This window comes from Engraulis encrasicolus, chromosome 17 (assembly GCF_034702125.1).
Source record: "Engraulis encrasicolus isolate BLACKSEA-1 chromosome 17, IST_EnEncr_1.0, whole genome shotgun sequence".
Classification (NCBI taxonomy): Eukaryota; Metazoa; Chordata; class Actinopteri; order Clupeiformes; family Engraulidae; genus Engraulis; species Engraulis encrasicolus.
In genome coordinates this window covers 51552751-51567750 of record NC_085873.1, presented here as the reverse complement: position 1 = coordinate 51567750, position 15000 = coordinate 51552751, and the positions used below count along the sequence as shown (strand labels likewise).

The 15000-nt window shown below is 46.5% G+C and overlaps 1 protein-coding gene across 1 annotated transcript in view; it reads left to right on the top strand.

Moving 5' to 3' along the window:
• The window catches only part of LOC134467102 (uncharacterized), a 48649-nt gene that overhangs the window by 5189 nt on the left and 28460 nt on the right, over positions 1 to 15000 (top strand). Inside the window, exons 8-16 of the mRNA XM_063221023.1 lie at positions 464 to 750; positions 2064 to 2328; positions 4388 to 4609; positions 5843 to 6258; positions 6977 to 7970; positions 10339 to 10638; positions 12249 to 12572; positions 13381 to 13524; positions 14553 to 14795. Coding sequence (XP_063077093.1) covers positions 464 to 750; positions 2064 to 2328; positions 4388 to 4609; positions 5843 to 6258; positions 6977 to 7970; positions 10339 to 10638; positions 12249 to 12572; positions 13381 to 13524; positions 14553 to 14795 — 3195 coding nt within the window. The remainder of the gene's footprint in view (positions 1 to 463; positions 751 to 2063; positions 2329 to 4387; positions 4610 to 5842; positions 6259 to 6976; positions 7971 to 10338; positions 10639 to 12248; positions 12573 to 13380; positions 13525 to 14552; positions 14796 to 15000) is intronic.

The window sequence follows — 15000 nt, the reverse complement described above, 5'->3', positions numbered from 1 at the left end:
CTCTCCTCTCCGCTGCTCTCCTCTCTTCTCCTCCCCTCTCCTCTCCTCCTTCTCTCTCCTCCTCTCCTTTCTTCTCCTCCTCTTCTCTCCTCTCCTCTTTCCTCTACTCTCCTCTACTCTCTTCTCCTCCCCTCATTTCCCTCCCCTCCTCTCCTCCTCTCTTCTCCTCTGCTTTCTTCTCCTCCCTTCTCCTCTCCTCTCATCCTCTCTCCGCCTCTCCTCTCCTCTCTTTTCTTCTATCCTCTCCTCCCCTCTCATCCTCCTCTCCTCTCCTCTCCTCTCCTCTCCTCTCCTCTCCTCTCCTCTCCTCTCCTCTCTTCTCCTGTTCTCTCCTCCCCTCTAACCTCCTCTCCTATCCTCTCCTCTCTTCTCCTCTCCTCTCCTCTCCTCTCCTCTCCTCTCCTCTCCTCTCCTCTCCTCTCCTCCTCTCTCCTCCCCTCTGCTCTCCTCTCCTCCCCTCCAGGTGTTGCTGGCCGAGCTTTGTGCCGTCTCATTAGACGCCTCCAAGGGCGACAGTGGTGATGACGACGCCCCCAAGGACGGCCTGGCCAATCAGGTGCAGTCTCTGCTTGAGAGCGTGGGCCTATCGGCGCGCGGCAAGACGGAGAACCTGCTGCTGTGCCAGGGCCTGTACCTCGGCCTGATGCTGCTGCCTAGCAACAGCCACGCCGACGGCAACGAGACCGACAGCCTCTCTGACGCCGCCCTGGTGGCTAAACACTGGGCCGACGACGACATTGACGCAGAAAGGTACCGACATAAATCCATAACTTATTGTAACCGTACGAATACACCCACCGCGACCGGAGGCGAGCGACGGAAATAATTGACTTTGTATTGAGCCACGCGACAAAGTGATTCAGGAGACTAGAGGGGATTCGCGCCACGCGAGCGACAGTTTGTAGTTGAAATCCTGGGAATATTATGCAAATTAGCTATGACGCGGTTCGACGACAGCCGCCACAGCCAATGAGATTGTTGGAATGCTTGCGTTCTGCTTTTAGCGGACATTCTCTAGTCGCTTCAATCGCTCGTATCGCTCTAGCTGCACAGAAGCGATTCTCTCTCGCTTGAATCTCGCCACGGCAGGTAACTAATGTTCTGTATGGCTTACGTCAGGGTATGACTGTTACGATATAGCGTCGCAAAAGCATACAAATAACAAAACAAAATAGTGAATATAGTTACCTTAACCAATCAGTAACGGACTTCGCAGGTGAGTTTTGCATCACCACTCTCAACTGTTTGCTGATTGGCTAAACACTGAGAGAACCGAGCTGGAGGCTTTTGCCAGACGATGTGCGGAGCCAAAATCTTTGGGTGGAGTACATAGGATGGCGTCGCCAGGCTAGATTTTGCCCTGAAAGTGATTCCAAAAGATCCCCCCCTGACCCAGCAATGCCAAAAAAAGCCCAGTCTGAATAGGGTTAAAGCAATACAGAAGGACTTGTCTGAATAGGGTTAAAGCAATACAGAAGGGCTTGTCTGAATAGGGTTAAAGCAATACAGAAGGACTTGTTTTGAAACATCATTTGACTGTATTCTATTCTCCAGTCCAGTCTGCTGGTTGTTGACGTACTGAGCTCGGCCAAAAGGCCTCACTTGTATATGATATGATATGATATGACTTTATATGATATGATATGATATGATATGATATGATATTACATTATATTAGCCTACATCACATTACATTACATTACATTATATTATATTATATTATAAGTAACACTTTATTTTAGGGATACATCTATTAGCACTAATACATACAATGTTCCTGTATAACTAACTTGTAAGGCATGTGCAAAGCAAAATCAAACATTTGTTAGGCATGTATTCGCAAATGTCTTGTTCATGTACAATAAGGGATTTATTACCAATTGTACCTTAGTAAGGACCTAGTAGGCCTTAGTGTTTGCTTAGTACATGCCTTACAAGGTACTTATGCAGACATTAACATTGTATGTATTAGTGCTAATAGATGTATCCCTAAAATAAAGTGTTACCATATGATATGATATGATATTACATTATATTACATTATATTACTGCATTTTCTCCAGTCTGCTGATTGTGGATGTGTTGAGTACGCTGCTGTCCTGCCTGCGCTCGGCGGGCCAGAAGGCCTCGGTCCCCATCACACACATGGAGGTGCGCTGCCTGGAGATGCTGATGGCCACCCTCCAGGGGCTGGCGGAGGAGGGGGAGGAGAGCCACGAGCGGCCCAGCCACGCGCTACTCAGGCTGGCCGGCAGCGGACGCTGGACCCCCGAGGAGGGCCTGGGGCTCCTGAAGACACTGGTGGAGGCGCACGGAGAGGTGGGTGTGGTACACACACACACACACACACACACACACACAGACAAACACACACATACACACTATTTTTCTCATGCATGCAAACACTCACGCATGCACACACACACAAGGACACGGACACACACACACACCAACATACACATACGCACACACACACACACTCAGAACACACATACACACTATTTTTCTCATGTATGTACACACACGTATGCACGCACGCACACACGTACACACGTGTACACGCACACGCACACACACACACACTGAATATTAGAGGTGCTCCGATCACCATTTTTTGGCCCGATCACCGATACCGATCACCAAAAATCTTTATCTGCCGATTACCGATCATTGCCGATCACAAAAATGATTTCCTATTTTTTTAATAGCATATTAATTATCCTTATTGAATACCATTTCTGCCCATAAACCAATCAATCTTAATTTGCACATGTCTATTATTAGGCTATTATTATTATTATTATTATTATTATTATTATTATTATTATTATCTTTCAGACTAGTGTTGGTAATACAGTCTACAGTATTAATCAATGTATAAGTTATTGCATAGAATAACTAAACTATTTAAGATTGAATTGACACTGAAACATTACATCAAATAGTCTTCCACATACGAGAAAAAAACAACCTGTCGCTTTAAATGAGCAGCCTCGTGAGGAGAGCCCCTCCCCTCTCTGTCACCGTCCACAGTTGCAGTGCTCCACTACCGTTCTGAATGTCTCTCTCAAGTTTTAACCACATCTGTCGCCGTTTGGTGTTTCAGCGACTATCAAACTAATCGACTGACTGCCAATTACAACTTTGAAAACAATAATTGACATGTTTGTGCTGACAACGTGAAGTTGTCGCGTGCTGACCGAGGCAACTACACAGGTTATAACGTAAAATGGCTCACTGGCGAGTACTCAATCGCAAATTACATTGTCAGGTAAACGGCGCATGGATCGGAAAATCAGATCATTGTTGATGCAGATACGGTTATGAATGGTGGAAATGAAGGGGGGAATGGCGAAAAGACAAGCAAAGATGCCTTCTTTTGGTGCACTTGCAGCTGTGCAGAGCCAGCGCCTACATGCAGCGCCAGGTGTAAAGGCAAATGGTTGCGTGAGGAATTTAATATCTCTCGATCGGTTTTTTGATCGGCATGTTTTTCCGATCACCGATCAGGCTATTTTTGGCCATTATCGGCCGGTCATGATCGGCAGCCGAGCAATCGGAGCACCTCTACTCAAAACATACATGCACACTCTTATTCTCATGCATGCAAACACACATGCATGCACACACACACACACACACACACACACACACACAAACACACATACAAACTCTTTTTCTCATGCATGTACACACACATGTGCACGCACGCACACACACATGCACACGTACACGCACGCACACGCACACACACACACACGCACGCTACACTCAGAACACACATACACATTCTTATTCTCATGCATGCAAACAAGCACGCATGCACCAAACACGCACGCATGCACACACACGCATGCACGCACACACACACACACACATACGCACACACACGCTCTCTCTCAGGGGCGTCAGCTGACCCAATACTATACTGGGGCACAATGGGAGCGTGCGAAGCGTGCAAGCAAAACATTTTTTTGCAGTTATTTATTTTACAACAGCATGACAAATAGCAAATAGCCTGACAAAAAATCATACAAAGCCCATGGCACTAACTGGAAGGAGCACTCGACTCCTCTCCTCTCCTCTCCTCTCCTCTCCTCTCCTCTGCTCTCCTCTCCTCTGCTCACTTCATTTCTCCTCTCCTCTCCTCTCCTATCCTCTCTTCTCCTCTCCTCTCCTCTCCTCTCCTCTCCTCCCCTCCCCTCTCCTCTCCTCTCCTCTCCTCTCCTCTTCTCTCCTCTCCTCTCCTCTCCTCTCCTCTCCTCTCCTCTCCTCTCCCCTTGTCCCCTCCTCTCCTCCCCTCTGCTCCTCTCTCCTCTCCTCTCCTCTCCCCTCCTCTCCTCTCCTTTCCCCTCCTCTCCTCTCCCCTTCCTCTCCTCACTACTAGGACGACAAAGCGATTGCCGAGGCCCTGACGCTGGTGTTTGTGCACGACCTCCCGTCCTCCTGGTCTGACGAGTCGGGCCGGCCGCTGGCGGAGTGCGTGGCGAGCCTTCCGGAGTTCCGGCAGCTCCTGAGGAAGAGGGACGCCAGTAGCCTGGAGGCCGCCCTCACCCAGTGGAGAGCAGAGCCCCATCCCATCCCCATCACCGACGCCGACGTGGAGATAGTGAGACTATTCATTCATTTGTTTTGTTTGTTTGTTTGTTTTTATTGATTTATTTATATCAAGGAGTTCTACGTATGGTGAATTCAGGTAAATTGGGACACTTTTTTTTTTGTTTTTGTTTTTTTTTTTTTGCATTTAAGCGAATGTCCCAAAGTGGCCCAATTTACCTGAATACACCATATATTTATGTACAGTATGTATTATTATTATTATTATTTTCCCTTCTAGGGCCAGACATAGGAAATTAGCTCTGGCTACAAATGCTATGGTGCTTGCAGTTCGGCTGTTCCACAACCTACATGCTATGTATCTGTCCCTACTCAAATGAACTAAGATAAACTAAACTAAACGATTATTTGATGCCCTGTGCTATGTATCTGTCCCTACTCAAATGAACTAAGATAAACTAAACTAAACGATTATTTGATGCCCTGTGCTAGTGGATGGCAGAGAGGTTTTGAATGTATTCATTTTTTAACAGCCCAGTGGCTGGCAGAGGCTAAGATCTGCAGCGTAAGCGATTCCCATGTGGAGATACGTGTCCCGTGTCTTCAAACCAAACCAAACTCTGTCATTCAAAGACTGTCATCCAGCACTGTCAAATGAAAGCCAGATGCGAATAAAGATGGTTGGCCCATTATCACCCTATTTGTCCACAATATTGCCTCCCGCGCTACCCTGCAGGGAAAAGGGGTGACGCTTCTACTTTTAGTTATGTTCAACTAATATGTGGACTCGGTACGGTTCAATTAATATATGGACAATCAACCCAGTTGATATCAAGCCCCGGCCTGATAGCAAGTGCACATTTTTTTATTGGTAATTCCAGCCAGGAAAGCATTAATAATGTGTCTTGGCAATGTGTCTGTGCGGATTTACTGTACATGTTAGGGATGCAAACGATTAATCGATTAATTGACTTTAATCGATGAATGCATAAATCGATTAAAAAACATTTATCGCAATTAATCGCCAATTCAACTGACAAGAGACCCAGGTGAAATGGTCATGTAAAGAGTGTGTGTGAAGAGGGGAATAGTGGGAATATTTAAATCGCCTTTGAATTAAAACAATTAAATAGAATTATTTTTCGAGAAACATTGAGGTTCCAGGGGAAAAACACAGCTTATCAATTAATCGTAAGTCGATCGATAAGGCAATCAACTAATGATTCATGACTTAATTAATCTACAATTTGCACCCCTTTGTGTGTGTGTGTGTGTTCCCCCATAGGTGAGAAAGATCACCTCGGACGTGCTGCAAGACAAGAACGACGACGACTCCTCTCCCTTCTCCAGGGACGCCTTCCAAGCCGGCGGCAGTCTGGGCCCGGACGAGATGCAGACGTGCCTGGCGGAGACCTGCAGGGCGGTGCACATGACCAAGGGATGGTACCCCACGGCGGGGCAGATGGTCAGCTGGTGCGCCATCGTATCGGACGTGATGAGGAAGCAGCAGGCGCCACAAGAGGGCGCAGAGGAGCCGGTGGTCATAGAGGAGGATCCCTGCGTGGTCGCCATGGTGGCGATGACACAGGCCTGCATGGGACACAAGGTCAACGTGGTGACGAGCATGGGGTCGCAGGAGGAGTGGGCGGACTTGTTCAAGTATGCCGGGCTCAGCGTCGCCACCAACCAGAGCGACAGCAGGTATGGGAAAGCAATATTGATAAAAAATATTGATAGGCTTACATACAGCAGGAGCCACAGTCATTTGCTACCATTTCCTTAACTGCACCATGCAAGGCTCTTGAAGGGACACTGTGTGAGATTTTTAGTTGTTTATTTTCCAGAATTCATGCTGCCCATTCACTAATGTTACCTTTTTCATGAATACTTACCAGCACCATTAAATTCTAAGTATTGATTATGACTGGAAAAATTGCACTTTTCATACTATACATGAAAAGGGGGATCTTCTCCATGGTCCGCCATTTTGAATTTCCAAAAATAGCAATCTTTAGCTGCAAAAATGACTCCACTTGGACCATACAATATTTGTTTATTACTTAGTAAACGTTCATGTAGAGATCAAATTTGGCGTTAGCCAACCCAGTTTCAATGAGCAGCATAGTTGCAGTACCTTTTTTGACCATTTCCTGCACAGTGTCCCTTTAATCTCTGTTAATGCCATATAATAGGCCCTGTCATGACCAACCGGTAGGGCACTCGCCCGGGTTCGATTTCTGGCCCTGGTTCTTTGCCGACCCTTCCCCGTCTCTCTTCCCATTCACTTCCTGTCCCCCTCTCACGCTCTCCTATCGAATAAAGTCGAAAAAGACCAGGAAAAAATGTTTTCCATATAATAATATCCCAATAACATTTCTTGGGTTGTTCTTCTTTCTCTTTATTATTTTCATTATTTCAGCACGCTGCAAGTGGAGGCCTACCAAGCTGACGTGGTGTACGGAGGTCTGGAGGACTTTGTGGCCGACTACTTCCTGGTGAAAGCAGACATGGGCGCCGCCTCGGTACTTCGCCGCTTGTTCCTCGTGGAAGAGCGAGGTGTGGGCGCGGGTGGCTCGGGCTCTGAGAGCGGGAAGCCGTCGAAGCTCGACGACGACGCTGCCCTGAAGTTTGCCGCCGAGAGCCTGCAAAAGCTCATGGGTAGGCTGGAGACGATGGACGACGTGACGTCGAGACGCAAATTCTTCACGGCTCTCTGCCACATGCTGCTGCGGAACCTGCGTGAGGATCCGGGCCTCGTCCTGAAGAGCTTCAGTGGATCGGACCAGCTGTCCGCCGCGGAGGTTAGCATCCTAGCCTTCTTCGAGCATCTCCTCATGACCACCTTCGCAATGGAAGAAGAAGAAGAAGAGGGAGGCGACAACGACGCCGGGTCGTCCTCGGCGGGGAGAGCGTGCCTGGAGATGCTGTTCGACTGCGCGGTGCACTTCCTGCCGTCCGACGACGACCAAGCCGAGTTCTTCCAGAGAACTCTGAACCTTCAGCGTCTGACGCCGATCCAAGCCCTGGAACACCTGGCGGCGTTGACCACCGGCAAGTTGAGTCGGGCGCACGGCATGGACGTCCTGCGTCTGATGGAGACGTACCAGGTCTCCGCGGAGTGGCGGGACGCCAAGAGCAGCAAGCCCCTCCCAGAGCTGCTGTTCGGCGCCAGCGGCCAGGGCTTCGTGCGGGACATGGAAGCCGCCTTCAAGGACGAAAAGATCAAGACCCTCGACCAGCTCCTCGCCGAGATCCGCCAGACGAAGCTGGCGGACGAGGCCACGCTGGGGACGGTGCGGCAGGTGGTGAGCACGGTCGGCGGCTGGATTGACTCGGGCAGCATGGCGCAGCACGCCAACGTCCAGAAGGCCCGCCAGCTGAGCAACAGCACCAGCGCGGCGGACCTCGCCGAGGTATTATTAGCAGAGATTCTTTAAGTTTATAGAGATACAGTATGCCAATGTAATAGGTTGCTATGGGCTGATTCACATCAGACTGTTCAGTTCCATCAGGTTAGATCTTGTAGTACACATATACATTTACGTATACATATACATATACATATACATATACATATACATATACATATACATATACGGTAACACTTTATTTTAGGGATACATCTATTAGCACTAATACATACAATATTAATGCCTGTGTAAGTAACTTGTAAGGCATGTACTAAGCAGAATAAGACAGTTGTTAAGCATGTATTCACAAATGTCATGTACATGCCCAATTAGAGATTTATTACTAATATAACCTTGGTAAGGACCAGTACGCCTGTATTTCTATGTATTAGTAAGTAGTAAGTGGCAGAATACAATGTGTATAAGCTCCCGACACACTGTGTGAACAAACCCTGAACAGTGTGAAAACAGATGCGGAATAAGGGTCCCTATTCTAAAGTGATGCATAAGTCAGCCCAGATGGCTCAGGGCCTCCGCACTACCAAAGTCCCCCTTTTTATCTAGGGCCCCCACACCACCCAGGCCCGCACTACTTAGCCCCCCCGACCGACAAAGTGTAAGGGTATATCAAATAATTAATACTTATCCAGTTGAGTTATCTAGTGTTGTCTTGGTTATTACATTTCAAAGAAGGTAACAGGAGCTTTTATATAGCAAGGATTGAACGTACACTTGTCAATGGCGGTGGGTTGGTGAGATGAAATTGTTTTCATGTACCACTGAGTTTTAATTGTAAAAACACCCAAAATAAATGCAGAACATTAGAATAATAGTTTTGAAGCGAAACTAAACTATTCCTTTGTGATAATTAAGTTAGCTTCAAGAAGTGCAGTGCATGATGGGTATGCAATCTACGCAACAGACAACCTACCCAGCTCTGAGCCTACGTCCTTAGCTCCTCCCCTCACTCGTGAAATGTAGTTGCTATCCAAACAATTTGCCATGCGCACCCATCATGCACTGCACTTCTTGGAGCTAAGTTTCTCAAACATTAACTTATTTATCACAAAGGAATAGCTTAGTTTCGCTTCCAAACTATTACTCATTGTTATATTCTGCATTTATTGTAGGGTTTTTACAATTAAAACTAATTGGTGTATGAAAAAATGACATCTCACCACCCACCGTCATTGAGAAGTTTACGTCCAATCCTTGCAATATAAAGCTTCCAATTACTCACCCATATTTTGAGTAGAATAAGTGAGAACTACATATCTAATGAGTCTAATGCAGGACCTTGAGTGTTCTTACACTTTGCTTCCCAGAGGGTAGAGGGGGGCCCTAGGTAATATGGGGGCCCTAGGTAGTGCTGGGGCCCTAAGCCATTTGGGCTGAGCAATGCATCACTTCAGAATAGGGACCCTTATTCCACATCTGTTTTCACACTGTTCAGGGTTTGTTCACACAGTGTATCAGGATCTTATACACATTGTAATCTGGCCCTTACTGCTTACTCATAAATAGAAATCTAGGTCTACTAGGTCCTTACTAAGGTTATATTGGTAATAAATCCCTTATTGTGCATGAACAAGACATTTGCGAATAAATGTCTAACAACTGTCTGATTTTGCTTAGTACATGCCTTACAAGTTACTTACTAAGGCATTAATATTGTATGTATTAGTGCTTATAGATGTATCCCTAAAATAAAGTGTTACCACATATACATATACATAATATAGAACACCATTTTCACACATAGACACATAGACATCCTCAGGCAGTAAGTAGTAAGTTTGTAAGTTGCGATGTGAGTTTGTCTTGTGTGTCTTGTGCCACCACCAAAGCAAACATTTCATATGTAAGTTTAATGGACAATAAAGAAGTCTAGGTCTAAGTCTACATACCTATACATTACATTCCTCACCTCCAGTGTTGCCTGATTGGGCTGTTTCCCGCCCAATTGGGCTGCTTAGGATGCCTGTGTGTGGGTAAAAATGGCATTTAGCAGAAAAACCCGCCCACTTTTTGCCATAGAAATCAATAGAATTGGGCGGGATTTTGTGCTTCTAGGTGGGTTTTGAGCATTTTTTGGGCTGGAAATCATCAGCCTCATCTGGCAACCCTGCTCACCTCCACACACAACCCATCCATTTGTATGTAATTTAGGTGTTGTCTACGTAGAACGCGGGTATATGGAGTATACCCACTTCTAAATTTCAGGGATTTCAGTATACCCACTTAAAATTGATTGATCCATTATTTTGAATAGCACAAATATACAGTATGCCCACTTCAAAAAATGCTCAAATATACAGTATACCCACAATAAAAAGTAGACTACAGACCACTGCATTTGTATTTGATGTAGGTGCTGGCCGTCCTGTGCAACGGCATCCATCAGCACGTGGCCAGCCGGCGCTGGTGGCCCCGGGAGACGCAGATGGTGGCCTGGTGCCTGCTGACGCTGGCCAATCAGGGCAAGCTGCTGGAAATGAGCACGGGCGAGGGCAAGTCGGTGGTCATCGCCATGTTCGCGGCGCTGCGGGGGCTCAGGGGCGAGAACGTGGACGTGGTGTCCAGCTCCTCCGTGCTGTGCGAGCGCGACGCAGAGGAGTTCGAGAACTTCTACGAGCACTTCGACCTGTCGGTGGACGCTAACACCAACAAGGTACGTACGGGAGGGCTGGGAGTTGCCAACAGCAACCTCACAGGGGTCATGATACGATATATTGCATTTCTTTTATTACCCTATATCAGGGGTGGGGAACCTTTTTCATTCGAAGGGCCACTTCAAATTCCTACAAGGGCTGTACAAGTCCTCCGAGGGCCGTATTGTGAACACAAATCATTTCCCCATGCAATTTAGGCCTACATTGAAGGTAGACACCTTTAAAACAGTCCCCACCTTCTCTAGGTCCCCTGAATATAACTTAATTGCATTGGAAATGTAATTTCTAAGACTCCTTTACAAAATATGTCATATTTCATGTGAAGCTGCATAACATTAAAGTGATATCGGGGGCCGGATAAAACGGCCTCAATGGCCGCAAACGGCCCTCGAGACAGCGGTTCCCCACCCCTGCCCTATATGAACTTAACGTTTTCGACCCTGCCCCTGGCAAAAAGAGATTGGATGTGCGTGCGTGAGATTAGACTTGGATCCAATACGATTCTTGTCATGACCATGTTTTTTGCAATCCCCCTACAATCCTGTCTACCTCAACTCACAGCATATGTTTCTGCACAATTGCCTTTTCATTTTTCTGTAGTCTTTATTTTTTCCCCTCCCTAACTATTACCTGTGTTACATTTGTCTTGAAATGTTTATGTCCATGTGGGCATTATGTGCATTTATGTAAGCTACTTGACACTTGACCCCCGGGGATCAATAAATTTACTCTACTCTACTCTACTCTACTGTACTCTACTGTACTCTACTCTACTCTACACTACTCTACTTTACACTACTTTACACTACTCTACTCTACTCTACACTACTCTACTTTACACTACTTTACACTACTGTACTGTACTCTACTCTACTCTACTCTACTCTACTCTGCACTACTCTACTCTACTCTGCACTACTCTACTTTACACTACTTTACACTACTCTACTCTACTCTACTCTACTCTACTCTACTCTACACTACTCTACTTTACACTACTGTACTCTACTCTATACTCTACTCCACTCCACTCTACACTACTCTACTGTACTCTACTCTACTCTACACTACTCTACCCTACTCTACTCTACTCTACTCTACTACTCTACTCTACTGTACTCTACTGTACTCTAATCTACTCTACTCTACTCTACTCTACTCTACTCTACTCTACTCTACTCTACTCTACTCCACTCCACTCCACTCTTCTGTATTCTACTCTAATCTACACTACTCTACTCTACTCTACTCTACTCGACTCTTCTGTATTCTACTCTAATCTACTCTACTTTACTCTACTCTACTCTACTCTACTTTACTCTACTCTTCTCTACTCTACTCTACTTTATTCTACTCTACTCTACTCTTCTCTACTCTACTATCTACACTACTTTACTCTACTCTACTCTACTCTACTCTACTCTACTCCACTCCACTCCAATCTACTCTACTCTACTCTACTCTACTCTACTCTACTCTACTCCACTCCACTCCACTCCACTCTACACTACTCTACACTACTCTACTCTACTTTACTCTTCTGTATTCTACTCTAATCTACACTACTCTACTCTACTCGACTCTACTCTACTCTAATCTCTACTCACAGGAGGAGGACGAGCACCGCAAGCGCTGCTACCAGAAGAACGTGGTGTACGGCACCATCGCGGCCTTTGCCGCCGACCACCTGCGCCAGACGTTCGAGATGAAGGACGTGCGTCCCGACCGCGGCTACCACTGCGTGGTGGTGGACGAGGTGGACTCGCTGCTGCTGGACGAGGGCGTGCAGCTGACCTACCTGTCCAGCCCCATGATCTCCATGTCCCACCTCAACACCCTGCTGGCCATGATCTGGAGCCACGTCAGCCAGTACGGATACCTCACCGCCCAGCAGCAGAGCTTCGTGCAGGGGCCGCCCGCATCCTTCTTCAAGGTTATTATTATTGCTGTTGTTAATGTTGTTGTTGTTGTTGTTGGTGGTGGTAGTGGTGGTGGTTGTGGTGGTTGTTGTTGTGATATAAGTTCATGCAGGGGCCGCCCACATCCTTCTTCAAGGTCATTATTATTGTTGCTAATGTTGTTGGTGGTTGTTGTTGTTGTTGGTGGTGGTGGTGGTTGTTGTTGTGATATAAGTAGAGCTTCGTGCAAGGGCCACCCGCATACTTCTTCAAGGTCATTATTGTTACCACTTCCGCCAAGGAGTTTATGTTTTTGGTGGCGTTGGTTTGTCTGTTTGTCTGTCTGTTTGTTTGCTTGTTTGTTTGTTTGTTTGTCTGTCTGCATCCTTCTTCAAGGTCATTATTATTATTGTTGTTGTTGTTGTTGTTGTTGTTGTTGTTGTTGTGCTGGTGGTGCTGGTGGTTGTAGTGATATAAGTAGTTAGTATAAGCATTATTATGATATTATGATCCCTCCTTCGTCATAATTATTAGTAGTATTTGGTCGCGTTGGTTTGTCTGTCTGTCTGTTTGTCTGTTCCGGATCACAAACCGGAACCAGAACTTTTTAAAAGATTCTTAACCATTGCTAGCGTACAAATTTAGACGCCCCCTAGTGACTGCGAATTGAACTGTGATACAGGGCAAATGTTGACATTCCAGTTTCTAACTCCACAAAAAGAAGACTTAAAATAAAAACTGGTTGTAACATACTCAAATGTTCTAACAAACATTGTTTCTCATCATGATCGCATATATAATTGTCATAATGATTATTATATTATTTTTCCTTCCTTCTTCAAGGCCATATATGACGGCATTGACACAGATGACACGGAGATCGAGGACGCGCTGGACGTGTTGGGCATTGCTGAGTCCTGCGGCATCGTGGCCGAGGGATTCACCGAAGACATCTACAAGAGCAGCAAGGAGGAGATCCTGGCCAAGGTATTGGATTATATCTGGGGCTGGGACATCAACACGTTAATTTCGAGTAATTATTCATGCGATTCGATTAATTAATTAACGCGATTTTAAACAAAAAATCTCAGTATAATATATATACATCGTTCTGGATTAGATCAGTGGAGGGCAGTATTAAGCCTGATGGCGAACAGCCTGCTGAAATTGAGAAGAGTTCCCTATGGGCCATCCCATCTAAATTGTGGGCCGCTCTCTAACCGCAGAGATACACCAGCGGCGATCTGAGCGAGTCGAGCGACGGAAGTAATTGACTTTGCATTGAGTCGAGAGACAAAAGCGATTCTGGAGACTAGAGCGATTTGCGCGACGAGCGCGACAATTTGAAGTTGAAATCTTTTCAACTTTCTATGACGCGGTTCGGCGACAAGCTGCGACAGCCAATGACTGTGTAGAGGTCAGTGGCCACAGCCAATGGGAATGCTTGAATGCTTTGCCTTCTGCCTGTACGGACATACTCTAGTCTCCTCAATCGCTCGTATTGCTTGAATCGCGTCGCCGCTGGTGTATCTCTGCGGTAAGGTAGAATTATACACAAACAAAAACAATCGGCGCCTGATGACTGTCGGCCCACCAGGACGATGCTCAGTATGCCAGATTACCAGTCCAGCAGCGCTACTGTGGGACTGTGAGACTAAACTAATCTCTTACTTTGGCCACAGCGACTTACAAGGAGAAATTTGAGCAAGAACAGGGTAAGGCACAGTGTACAGTTGCAACACTGATATCATTGTCCTACACAGAGTAGGAAGAAGACGTAGCAAAGAATAAGATGCATTAAAAGTGGCAAAAGTAAACAGAGACATCAAGGTGCGGTGTGCAGTTGCAACACTGAAAGCATTGTCCAACACAAGGTAAAATATGCAACATTAAATAATAAGTGGATAACAAGGCATTTTGGATAATAAACAAGACATATAGGTGCAGTGTACAGTGCAACACTGGCAACAATGTCCAACACATGGTAAAATAATTGAAATAATTGAAACCTGTAGGTGCGGACGGTGAGCCAGGAGAAGGTTCTGGAGTTCTTCGGGCAGATGGAGCAGTACGTGGCGTACGACTTTGTGCTGTACACGCTGGACGCGGAGGGCATGCTGTCCCTCCAGAAGGCCTCCAGCGGCGACCCCGACACCCTGGAGCTCACCTTCCTGGTCCTGGACGACGGGCTCTGCTGCCCGCTCTACGAGTCCTCCCAGATGCTGGTCGGACCCATCGTGGAACTCATCAAGGACAAGGTAACACACACACTCATGCACACAGATGCACACACGCGCGCGCGCACACAGATGCACACACACACACACACAAGTCCTCCCAGATGCTGGTCGGACCCATCGTGGAACTCATCAAGGATAAGGTAACACACACACTCATGCACACAGATGCACATTCGCACGCACACACACACACGCTGCACACACACGCTGCACACACACGCAC